Here is a 12,929-nt window from a genome sequence, read left to right as displayed (position 1 = left end):
GGGCAGCTGAGACAGTGAGATTAATGAGGATCTCAAGATCCTGGGCATAGGGCTTTTTTCTTGATAATACTCGAGTAATGACACAGAAGGTCATGAGAATTAACAGAGGCTTACTCAAGATTATATATATCTGCCCATACATACATACATACATATCTATATATCCGCCCGTGAGTGGTAGACATGCCTTGGCTGTCATTTGAAACTTCTTGCTAGATGATAGCATCTAAGCACTTCTCATCTTGACCAGTTTCTCTCTTTCCTTAACAAATAATGATCATGTCTTATGGTCTCATCAGTGAGATAGGCCTTTAAAAATATATTGCTATCAGGAACAGTTCTGTGGAAAAGGGCTATTTCAGAGTGGGTCTTCCTAGGGAATTGGTGTCTAGGGGAGAAGTAAAAGATGGATTGGGAACTGACAACATAAAGCAATTCAGGCCACGGAGGTCGACAGCATAAAGACCCTGAGGAAGGACAGTGCTCCCTCTGGGTTGTGCCTCATAGAATAGTTCCTGAACAACACAAGCAGTGTGATACCAGCCTTGGATGTCCATGCTTCTGTCAGCACCTGCTCAGTGTCCTTCCCTGTGCTGGACTTCTATCCCCCTTAGCGACGTATTCTCTGCAGACTCCACTTCCAGCATATGGCACGTTCTGGAATGAACTGCACCACTGAGAACATGTTGCCACTTCCTTGGTTCTATCAGGAAGGCAAAGGCTATGATGTGTATTCTACACCTTGCTCCTACGTTCAGTCATACTCCCAACCCCACCCTCCCCCACCCCACCCCAACCCTCAAATACAGAACCAAGTATAAATTACAGGTCTTATGTTAAAATATGTCAACTGTAAAGACTCTCACCTAGCCATTTTTGTGACCCTTCTGTACTTCTAATTCAATGGCTTTATATTTCATTTGTATATAACTGGAATTAATGGGCTCATGTGTCTTACTTAGTACTTCGCTGGAATCACTAGCTCATTTCCCTGCATAAAATTCATTAGAGGCTTCTCTAAGAATTTTAATGATCACACTGTTCCATTGTTTAGATGAAAGACATTTGATTTATTTCTCCCTCGAGAAGCATTTCCACTCTGACTTGAGTCGTCACCTTCGTTCATGTCTTCACATCCACACATCCATCTTTGGTTTTTGGACCATTTTCTTTAGGTGGTTTTTTGGTAGTGAGTTAATCAAGACAGATTTGTCCATGTAGATGAACCCCCCCACCCCCTTTCTGGCTCAATATGCTAGAGATTTGAGTAGGAACCAGGTCTCCCAAGTTTTAGCCTAGAATTCCTGTTTAGAAATTATGGTCAAATGTTACTTCGTTCCTTTAGAGTTTGAGTACTTCATTTACCTTCTAATACAGTTATAATTACAGAGCATAAAATAAAATGTGTTTTGTGTGATCCACTTTATTTCAAGACTGTAGACTAAATTCAGGGAGAGATGACATGTAGAAGCGGGGAAGGCTAACTAATAGTATGAAATTTTACCTAGCTCTTTAGGGTTTCTGTAAGAAGCCTGCCATTTCACTTCATCCCGAGCCCCTAGTGGTCAGTTGTCACTCACTGCTTGATCATGGGTCAAGGCTGCAAAGCTCTGGTCACAGATGAGCATTCAACTTAACTCTAACCTCTTTCCCTGAGATTCAGACCTGTGTCACCAGCTAGACAGTGTGACTATAGCTGGGACTCATGCTTAAGTGACGGTCAGGTACATCTTCACATGAGCCTCACAAACAACTCTGAGAAACAGGGCAAAGAAGTTGAGGTTCAGAATGTAGGCTATAGAGTCGGGGCCTGGCAGCCATGACGTCTGCAATCAGGACAGTCCCCATTTCCTGGGGCATGTTCAATATGGCCCCATCTCCATGCTCTCTAGACACCACGTATCACCAAATTATCAAAGCAGCCTTCTCTTACTTTGTTTCCCCTCTTTGAGGTCACTGTACTACCCTGGCAGGGGCAGACAGACTCTCATTTTGATGGTGTCAAGGTTAACACTAGAACTTAGGAGGCTAGTGCCGTTCTTGTTACTGTTTGTTGTCTACTTGACAAAGATAAAATTGTATCTATCCCCTTGCCTTCCTCATTAAGGTCAGAGTTCAATTCTGTGTGCACTGTGCTAAGGTGGTGGTGTGTCTGACTCGCAGATGTGTGTCTGGCTCCCTGACATGTAGCTGGGAGTTACCTTCAGGGTTGACTTCATTAACCCCTGTGAAAAGGACCACTGCTGTTGATAATAGACTGTTCATTTGACTCGCTCAGCAGCATTTTGCTCTTTTATATCTTGATCTTTAAATGCATATCTTAAGGTTCTAGAGAAAGGGACCAATGCTGAAAGACTGAGTGCTATGGTGCCGCTGTCCTCCTGTGTCTAGTATAGCTGGAGGCACACATAGGCGAAGTGGCTTCTAGGAGAACCTGGTGCACTTAGTTTTTCTTTCTATTACACTAGCTAATGGAGTGTGTTTTATTGACATTGGGGTTTGTTTGTTTTCCGGCAAGAAAGTAAAAATTTACTGTTTGAGTCAAATTTAAGTTTCTACGAAGTAAAGGATGGAACACAGTAGAGACATTTTCATGTCCTTTCACTTGAAAATCATTTTATATTTATCTTTATACATAGATGTTTATTGAGCCCATAAAGTTAGGGAATGAAGTTATTGAGTAATGAAAATATTTTAACTTTCTGCCTATGCACTTGATCTGAGTATTGCATTAGAACTGCAGAAAGCTGTGCTCTGCAATGCAGTAACTTGGGCAGTCATTCTGTCAGACTAACTATTTAGCCTTTCTGTCCATTAAATAAATTATATGTAAGGAAAATGAGAAAGAACTAGAAGTTACCTTGTTATTTTGATGTGCATTAGCTGGCCTTTGATGTGTTTCTGTTGCCTTTTTTATTGCTGCTTTCAACTGCAGTGTTTAAAATTCAGTAAGATGCTCAGAGGTAAGCCAGAAGCACTGCTGTTCCAGCAGCCTAGGAGATTTAGTTAATCTGACCTAGATGTTCTTTTGATGACTGAGATTTATATATGAAAACAGTTCTCAATTTCAAAATGAAACATAGGGGAGATCTAGTGTATAAGTCAGCTGTCCTGCCAGCAACAGGGATTAATCAGCCCCAAACAGGAAGAGTTATTGTGGAGTTGTGCTGTTCAGATCTTACGGATTTGGATCTGTAATAACATTGGAAGTTGTAAGTGAATGTAGCTCTTGGATTTTGCCATGTTCTAAAGAGGATTATTTTTTTTTTTCAAGGGCTCTCTATGTACATTGATGTTGATTTCATACTCACTGTGATGTATGTGGCAAGGTAGATATGAGGGAATCCTTGGATATAGTCTAGATGTAGAGGTTAACATCTAGTGTATTTTAAGATAAGATCAATTTACTCTGCATTTGATTTTATACCCCAGAATATAGATACTTGCATGGTTTAAAATGAGTGCTCACAATTAAAACTCTACAGTTTTCTGTCTTGCTACCCAAGCTACAAGGTGATACTCTCCTCATTAACATTGTGTAGTGTGTTTGTTTTTAACTAGACTTACTGGGGCACAGAGTGTAGTGGAGGACTCCTGTAGTCCAGCTACTGTATGGTACAGCTGAGGTAGGAGGACCGATTGAGCCTGGGCGTTGGAGGTCAACCGGGGCAACATAGCAATACTCCATCTCTGAAAATACCAGAATTCCTGGAGCTTATAACTAAGCCCTGGCACTCTGGGGACACCTGGCCTCATGAGCAGCAGTGGCGAGCAGGCCGGGGACATCCTCTAATTTGGCCTGCAGCCAGGGCAAATGAGTATGTACTTGTCTTATCATGATGCTGTGATTGAAGTGTAGTGTTCCATGGTGAAACCTCTTACAGATGATGCAAAAGCTATCATAACAGGTACAAATCCTTGGAATTATGTTGAAATGGTTTGTCTTTTATTCCAGTATCCAACATGTACCCTAGTGTGAAACATGTTTGAAGCCAGAGTTATTGACTAAACCTGTAGAATTTCTGATTGACTATATAACTAACATGCATCTCAACTATTAAAATAAATCAAGACTAAACTAATGTTAAGTTTTTAACTAATTTTAGATACTAGGCAACACATACAGTGATTGGTAAATTACTTTTTTCCCCTTCAATTGAGCCTCATTAATTTAGGTAGAATACTTTTATCAAAGTATGTTTCTTCTAAAATTGAAAGCTGCTGGTTTTTATTAAGATTAAGATTTGTTTATGATTCTACTTGGCAAGTTAATGAGTCGTATCTACTGAGCCTGTTGGGATGTTGTAGTGAATGGGTAGAAGGCAGGGCACTTGATCATGTGTTGTGGGATGAGCATGCATGTGCAGGTATGAGTTTATCTTTACATATTCTAGGGTTGATTTAGTTATTCTTCCTGAACTAAATAAAATTCATTCATTTTACTATTTAAAGATTTTTTTGACATGACATGTAAGGCACTGTGTTTAATTCCAAATACTAACACAAAAAAACCAAAAGACCATAAAGCAAAAAGCTTATCGAATGACTGTTGAGCTAGGAAGCAGCAGTTGGAATCAGCAGTCCTCTGTGTAAGTGGTGACTGTGGTTCTGCTGGGGGCTTGGGGCTCGCTCCTTAAATGCCTGTGGTAACTGAGGTCACGCTATCAGGGCTTTTGGGTTAGTTGGCTTTTTGTTGTTGGTTTTTATTTTTATTTTTTGTTTTTTGTTGTTTTGTTTTGTAGCACATGTGTGTGGCCGTGAATTCATTAGAGGGAATACACTGCCTTCAAGGGAGAACTGAGCTGAGTCTTACCTGTTGTGTGGTGGTTCTGTCTTACAGACTCCAGGTATTCGAGCTCGGCCTGCAAGACTCCAGTGGTTTTGTGATAGATGCATTGCCAGTAATCAGGTTGGTATTTGACTTGTGATGTCTGAAGCACCTAACACTTAGGACATGTGAGTGAGTATTGTAAGCATTTGGGGAGTTAACAAGCGGCCCTTGTGGACACCATGTTCCCTCAGTGCTTCTCCAAATACGTGCCAGCCTGCTTTATGGCCCCAAAGGACATTAGAAGTCCTAAGAGTGCTGGTCTGGGCCCTGGAAGTTTTCGCCTGCCCTTCCTCTACTAGTGTGAGCAAGCTGGCCATGTGCATGTTGTGTGGACAGTGAGCGGCCATGCGCGTGTTGTGTGGACAGTGAGCCGGCGGATGGTGTGAGGAAGGGGCTTTCTCTCGGCTCTCTCCATCAGTCATTCTCAGTGCACAGAGGCAAAGGCCAGGGACAAGGTTGCCTCTCCTGCATGCTCTTGGCTGTTCTGCCTCAGATTCTGTCTCCACAGAATCTCTCCACGGTGCTCTTTAAAGAGTCTTCTCAGGCTGTGGGTGCTTTGTTCTGTAAACTCCTGTTACTGTGGTAAAATATTCACAGCATAATGATCTGTTGTTCTAACTACTTGTCCGTGTGCAGCTCTGTAGATTAAGTAGGCACACCCTGCTGCTGTGCCTGACCCTGACTCTCTTGGTAAAGTTAACCCATCCTCTGGCGACGCTCACTCAGCGGGTCATTCTGCTGCTTGTGTAACTAAAATACACTTCTTACACGGTGTAACCAATCTGTTAATCTTTTTAAGGCTGAAACTCTTGAAAAGTTGGTAGAGCTGACTGAGAAGCTGTTTGAGTGCGACAGAGACCAGATGTACTACAGCTTACTGAAGCTATACAGTAAGTGACGTGCTTCGCCTGTGTGCGCTCCGCTCTGCAGAGGCCACAGCGGGCCACAGTGGGGAAGGAATGTTGGGCTTGGAAGAAGTCTAGGGATTGTCAGATGTGAGTCTTTCACAGAGGCCAGAGGGAAGGCTGGCTGAGGGAAGGGTAGCCGAGCCATCCTGCGGAGTGTTCAGTTTTGTCATGAGATGCTGCTGTGTGATGGCCACAAAGCTGTCCTCCTTACTGCAATAATGAGAGGTGAACCAGCCTCTGCTCAGTCATTTTTTTGCCTTTCTCCTGTTGCCCACACCTGCACGTGACACCATGTGTGAAAGATCTGCAGTACTCATCCGTGCCTACCAGGCCTGAGACCTCTGTGCACCCTGACACATCATGCATGTGTGAGCAAGGGATGGGGCAGACACTGGGATTGCAAAGTCTGTAGGAAAAGCAAGATGCCTTTTTGATAGATTTTAATTCTTGAAAATGAGGACATTCTAACAGTCACATGTGGAAAGCTAAGTACTGCTCGGGGTTAAGCGGTGTCATGAATGAGAGCCCAATCAGTTCACAAAGCGATTCTACTTCTCTTTAGGGTTTCATGAACCGTGTAGGAAGCCATTGGTTCACCTGTGTTCTGCGCTAGGCCTGAAGTTACTCAGACTGATGGTCCATGGTACCAAATCAACTGAATCCCTCACACTCGAGAGTACACCCTCACATGCACACACATACACACACTCGAGAGCACGCACACACAAACGTGCATACACTCATGCACACAGACACGGAGAGGAGGACGGCAGGCTGTGGGCCTGGTGTGTGAGGTCGTCCTTCTCTTTAACCGTTAGGACGAGGGTTTGAGCTGCCTGCTCTGAGGTTTGTTTTCTTTGGTTGGTTGGTTGGTTTTGTGTGTGGTTCTTTTCTGTCTGTAAAGCCAACCTTCACTCATATTTAACACACACAAAAATGTTTTCTAAATCTTTTAAGCCAACTCAGAAAGAACTCAAAGCCACAATTCTTAGGAGGATCTTTTGAGAAACTATTTCTTTTCTCTTCTGTTTTCTGTAAATCCTGAAGTAGCTCCCTTGGTCCCTCCTAGAGTGGCTAATTACAACATAATCACAGGTGGATCTTATAGGAGCATGTGCACCTGTGTAAAACCTACCGTTTAATATGAGCATATTACACTTTTTATTCAAGTACATATTACAATGTTTTTCTCCATTTTAATCATCTATACTAGTAAACTGGTTGGCTATCTTAGAATTTATTTTACTGGTCCTGTTTTTGTGAATATACCAAATTTTGGTTCATACCCTTAATTTCCACTTGACTGACTTTCTGGTATTTGTCTTACAGTGGAAGAGTAGAGTGGTGGGAATTTCATTGTTTTTTTTGTTTTTTTCTTTTTTTTAATGTATGTATGTACAGCCATACTGTAGCTGTACAGATGTTTTCGAGTCCTTATGTGATTGTTGGGAATTGAGTTTTTAGGACCTCTTCTCTCTATGGTGAGCCCTGCTTGCTCGTGTCAGCTCTGCTCACTCAGTCCCTGCTCATTCTGGCCCAAAGATTTATTTATTATTATACATAAGTACACTGTATCTGTCTTCAAACACGCCAGAAAAGGGCGAGGGCGTCAGATCTCATTACGGGTGGTTGTGAGCCACCATGTGGTTGCTGGGATTTGAACTCAGGACCATAGTTACAGGCAAATGATGCTGAGGTCTGTTTATGCAGCTGATACATGTACCCGTTCTTGTGACAGTGTGTAGCCGGTGAAGTTGGTTCCCCCCTTTGCTTTTATAGTTAGAGATGGCTCAGTCTCCGTGTGTTTTGTTATGGTGGCTTCACATCATCACACAGTGAATAAATGTGATAATGACTCTCTCTTTTGGAACACGTTTCAGTGCAAGCTTCCTTAATGTCATTATTGGCACCAAATCTGACACTTTTGACTTTAAAGATACTTGTTTGTATGTGGTGTTTTTCTTCTCTTTTCCTACTGTATTCAGACAAGTCTCAGTCTCAAACCTTGGCTTCCCTGGAACTCCAGAGTCACCTTAGACAGCTCTTGAGCATTGGGATCAGGGACTTGCACCTCCAAGCCCCGCTCGGCTGCTTTCATATATAAAAGCAGACATGCATTTATCATTGGTGCTAAAGCACAGCCACCTTTGACTTGTTATTTTGCATTAGAAACGCCTCATGGTAGCCTTTTTAGTTTTACAGCCCTGATATTTTATCCTACTTCAAGTTATTTATAGGTTTTGTGTCCAGTGCATATAGGCGTATTCCATGCTGTGTGGCCTTTCTCTCTTCAATTATTACACAAGTAAAGTGGGTATATTCTAGGCACTAAGAATTCACACAGCATAGTAGTTTGCTGTCTGAGTGTGAAACTGTTACCATGTGTTCCATGCACAGGCAGCTGTCCATTTTGGAAATCCCCGTTCACTTAATGTTTCAGCTGCATTTGGTTTGATTGTTTGAATTCTACATTGAGTATCCTACAGTTTGTGGCTTTTTAGGGTTTTTTTTTGTTTGTTTGTTTTCTTTTTAAGCTAATGATATGAAACAATTAGTAAGGTTTTGGTGTCCTTGAAACCTCCAAAATTAATGATTTTTTTTCTTAATAAATTTATAGGTTTTAAAAAAACTGTTTTGTTTTAGTTATTTTCAATACTCAAATTATCCAGTCTTGGCCAGCAGGAGCCTCCTCCTGTGCCATCTGACGTACCCAGGGTTCAGGCTGATGGCATATGATTCCTGCCCTAGACCTGAGGCCTTCATTTGATAAGGGCGTGGAACTTAGATAACAGAACTGCAGGGAAAGGGGGGTTGGAGGTGGCTTGGTTCTTTCTGTCAGCAGTACTGGTACAGTTGTTGGCCTTAGAGCTAAAACCCAGGACTAGAGTTCTTCATTTCCTAGTTTGGTGCCTCAGAAACACCCAGGTCCCCAGGAATGTGGCCCCACGACTTTGTCTATTCTCAGAAAGTTCTAGAAGAACAGCAAGTGGTGTCAGTCGGGCATCTCTCAAGCACCCCTACAACCTCCTCCCATTTTTTGTTTCGTTATTGTGTTGGGTTTTTGTTGTTGTTGTTGTTGTTGTTGTTTTTGAGACAGAGTCTTTGTGTGTAGCCCTGGCTGTCCTGGAACTCACTCTGTAGACCAAGCTGGCTGTCTTAGTCAGGGTTTCTATTCCTGCACAAACATCATGACCAAGAAGCAAGTTGGGGAGGAAAGGGTTTATTAAGCTTACACTTTTCACATTGCTGTTCGTCACCAAAGGAAGTCAGAACTGGAACTCAGGCAGGTCAGGAAGCAGGAGCTGATGCAGAGGCCATGGAGGGATATTCTTTACTGGCTTGCTTCCCCTGGCTTGCTCAGCCTGCTCTCTTATAGAACCCAANCCTCCCCCTTGATCACTAATTGAGAAAATTCCTTACAGCTGGATCTCATGGAGGCATTTCCCCAATGGAAGCTCCTTTTTCTGTGATAACTCCAGCCTGTGTCAAGTTGACACACAAAACCAGCCAGTACACTGGCCTTGAACTCAGAGATCTGCCTGCCTCTGCCTCCAGGCACTGGGATTAAAGATGTGCACAGCTGAGTGTGTAACTGTCACTGTGTGTTCCATGCTCAGACCCCCTGCTCAAAGATGTCCGTGGCAGCTCAGTGTCCAGCTAAGGCCTATTGCCTCTTAAACAAGGATAAAGTTGCCTTCTAATGGTTCTTGGTCTTTAGAGATAGAGAGTATAGCTGTAAATCATCAGCTCAACTTTTCTTCATTGCTTAGAGTGCTTGTGTGGGCTTTAAAGTGGGTCCAAGGATTCTGTTCTGTCTCCTCAGAGCCTGGAAGCTGTCCTTGGGTTGCCCTTGTGTGCAGATGGTCTCCCCACATGAGAACTGCTTCAGGTGTTTCCTCCCACACAGTAAAGATTCTTGGGCTTGGATTATTTTTGTGATCAAGCTTTATATTTTAAAATATTTATAATACTTAGGTTTTACATTGTAGGAGGACATTTTAATAAAGGTAAGGTATAGTTAACTTACAAGAATATTGCTTTTGGATCAGGCATGATGGCATTCACCTTTAATCTCAGCACTTGGGAGGCAGAAGCAGGTAGATCTCTATGAGTTCGAGGCCAGCCTACAGAGTGAGTTCCAGGACAGCCAGAGCTGTTACACAGAAAAACTCTGTCTTGACGCTACCTTCAAAAGGAATATTGCTTTAAAAGCTGACTATAAGTGTAAGGTTTATATTGGTTAGATTGACTTTATTATCAACTATTTATAAAATCACTCTTAAAATGGGGGTTGCAGCCTGTGTTTGGCATAGGGAAATCATCCTCTTCACCTTTACCTTTATCCCTTCTTGCTGATTTCTAATTCAGTGTGACTATGCTTCACTTTCTGTACTTTAGTAGTTATTAGTTGTCAGAATACTTAGTTTTCTTTTTGGAGAGACAGAGTCTAGTGATGTCCCACTGATATCAGTAGTGAGAGGCAGAGCCTGGGGAAATCCCACTAATGTTAGTGACACATTCCCTTTAGATGCTGAGAAACAGAAATATTCACGCTCCCTGGATGTTTGTTCATCTCTCTAAAATATCCCGTGCATACATGTTTGCAAATTAAAACAGAAAGACTGAAGTAGGACAGCCCTGTGAACCCTGGGTATCACCACAGAGAAGTCATTAGGTTATTGGTCCAAAGCATCCACCTGGTCCCGTTACAAGAGACTTCTTACTTCCTTATGATGTAATCAACAGGGTTATCTGTGGCTGCCCAAGTCAAAGTATCTTGAAATGTGTTACTTTGTAAGAAAAAGAAACAAAGGTGTTCACAAGGCAGTATACAAGTATTTATCATTTCTGCAAACACTAAAGGGTGTGTGTTCCTTGTTTGATTTTCACATTGGGCTATTTTTCAATTACTTTAAAAACAACTTTTTTAGCAGCAAGGTTTTCCAAGCTTTGGATAGAAGCTTTGGGGTACTTTGTTACTGTCTTTGCCTGGGTACTTTGTTCCTGTCTTTGCCTGGGTACTTTGTTCCTGTCTTTGCCTGGGTACTTTGTTACTGTGTTTGCCTGGGTACTTTGTTACTGTGTTTGCTTTTGTTTAGTTTGTTTGGCAGAGAAAAGATTTCTGTGGCTCCTAATTAGAAAGATACGGAGAAGTCTCCACACCTCTGGGCTACAATCACTAAATGTTTGCTCTCCCTAACAGCAGCATTTAGAATAATGCATATTTAACATAAAGTAAAACTATCCTAACCCTTCACCAGCTCTGCTTGGCAGAGCCATTGATTTTGATTGATCACATTCTGTAGAAATAAGCAACGACTGGCAAAGAGCGGATGCTGTGTGGAACAAAATACAAGAAGAGAACATTATCCCTCGAGAGCGGACACTGCGGCTGTTAGCTGAGATCTTGAAAACCAGCAACCAGCAAGTTCCTTTCGACGTTCCAGAGGTAACTTGTCATTAGCATGAGCCTAAAAGACTTTTCCAGAACCTGGCTTAGCTCAGTTTTAAACCGCAGAGGTTGCTGGGTTAACCATTTTTGTTGAACTGAGGAATTTTGTTTTAAAGCTGTGGTTTGGAGATGACAGACCTTCCCTGAGCTCATCCTCACCCCCAGCAGGAGACACCGTTACTGAGAAGACGTTGTTGTCTGACTGCAGACTAAAGAAGAATAAAGGTGAGTATCCACAGGGCCACGGCAAGAGCACAGGCATGCGGGCATATGCACATGTTTTATACTTCTCATCAACATACTATACTAAGTAATTTGTTAGTTATGATTATAAAGTTATAATTTATAAGCCAGTATCCTTAAATTTTGAGATGTGTGTAAGTATTTAAGGATGAAAACAAGAGCAAAGGAGTGCCGTGTGGTCAGATGTTAAGAATGATTGTTAGCTGCTGGGCTGTGGTGGCGCAAGCCTTTAATCCTAGCACTTGGGAGGCAGAGTGTGTTCAGGGCCAGCCTGGTCTACTGAGTGAGTTCCAGAACAGCCAGGGCTGCACAGAGAAACCCTGTTTCAAATAACAAAAACAAAAGTGACTCTTGTGGCAAGTGGGCTGTGCAACAGGAGAACTGACCTGCCAAGACTGAGGGAGCCCTAACCCGGATAATCTCAGAATCCAGAACAGGAGTGGGCCCACTCCCTGCCTGCCTCTACCTGCTCTGGAACACAACCGTGACACCCCACTGAGCAGACCTTGGCAGTCAGTCAGATAACATAAAAACCTAGAGTTTTTCATGCTAATGAGGCATGTAGATAGGGGAGTGCTGCCCCATCCCCTCTCCCTGGCTGTAAACATTGTGAGCTGGGCTGAATGCTGCCAATTACCAATGCCTCTGGCCATACTCCCTTAGGAGGAGTCTGAGCTGAAGGGTTTTAGGTGGTAGGTCTATCAGGGAGACTCTTAAAGCTACCACACTGTGCTGTGAGAGGCAATCTTGGTACAAGATCCTGGTGCTCGGATGCCTGGAGGGGATGCCCAGAGGGGAAGTGCAGACCTGGGACCTCTGTCCCCAACTCCCACCAGTGCCTGGGCACACAGGAGACTGGGCACACAGACCTCTTGTACCGGACTGTGTTTTGCCTCCCCTGGGTCATGCGGTGGTGCTCTGGGTGCCCCAGCTGCTAGGTAGACATACAGCCCAGCAGTAATTGTTAGGTACAATTGTGCATTTGAGAGGCTGAGTTTATGATAATGCTCTTGGTTGGTTGGTTGGTATCTCTTTTTTTAAATAGGACCTCACTATGTAGTCCAGGTTGGCCTCAGATTCAACCACTCTCCCCCAGGTTAGGGCAAGTCCCAGGATGACAGATATGCACCATTATGCCTAGCTTATATACTACCTTTTTAAAAGGTGCTTTTAATTAAATGAAAACATTTAACTAAGTGATTGTTATACAGACATTCAGCTTGTTGTTTTAGCCTGTTAAATATTGATTTTTGTATATCTCAAGATTCAAGCACTTAGCAAAATATATAAATGCTTTGAAAATTCAGTGCTTTTAGTAGAATCTGTTGGATAGTTGTGGTTAGTGAATTTATAACATAGAAGTACTCATAAAGGTTGATAGATAATAGTGAATGCAGCTTCCGTGGTATCAGGAAATAACCAATAGTATTTCCTACTTTTGTTTTATTAATTTCCAATATTCAAATGATACTGTGCCCTCATTTAGCAACAAACA

The 12,929-nt window shown here is 42.6% G+C and overlaps 1 protein-coding gene across 1 annotated transcript in view; it reads left to right on the top strand.

Moving 5' to 3' along the window:
• Positions 1–12,929, top strand: part of Lrpprc (leucine rich pentatricopeptide repeat containing) — an 86,712-nt gene that overhangs the window by 54,021 nt on the left and 19,762 nt on the right. Inside the window, exons 26-29 of the mRNA XM_021217727.2 lie at positions 4,841–4,909; positions 5,631–5,721; positions 11,046–11,188; positions 11,308–11,416. Of these exons, the coding sequence (XP_021073386.1) occupies positions 4,841–4,909; positions 5,631–5,721; positions 11,046–11,188; positions 11,308–11,416 (412 nt within the window). The remainder of the gene's footprint in view (positions 1–4,840; positions 4,910–5,630; positions 5,722–11,045; positions 11,189–11,307; positions 11,417–12,929) is intronic.

The sequence above is a fragment of the Mus pahari genome, chromosome 18 (assembly GCF_900095145.1).
Source record: "Mus pahari chromosome 18, PAHARI_EIJ_v1.1, whole genome shotgun sequence".
Taxonomy (NCBI): domain Eukaryota; kingdom Metazoa; phylum Chordata; class Mammalia; order Rodentia; family Muridae; genus Mus; species Mus pahari.
The sequence above is the reverse complement of the archived record's forward strand: the minus strand, read 5'-3'. Positions and strand labels throughout refer to the sequence as shown.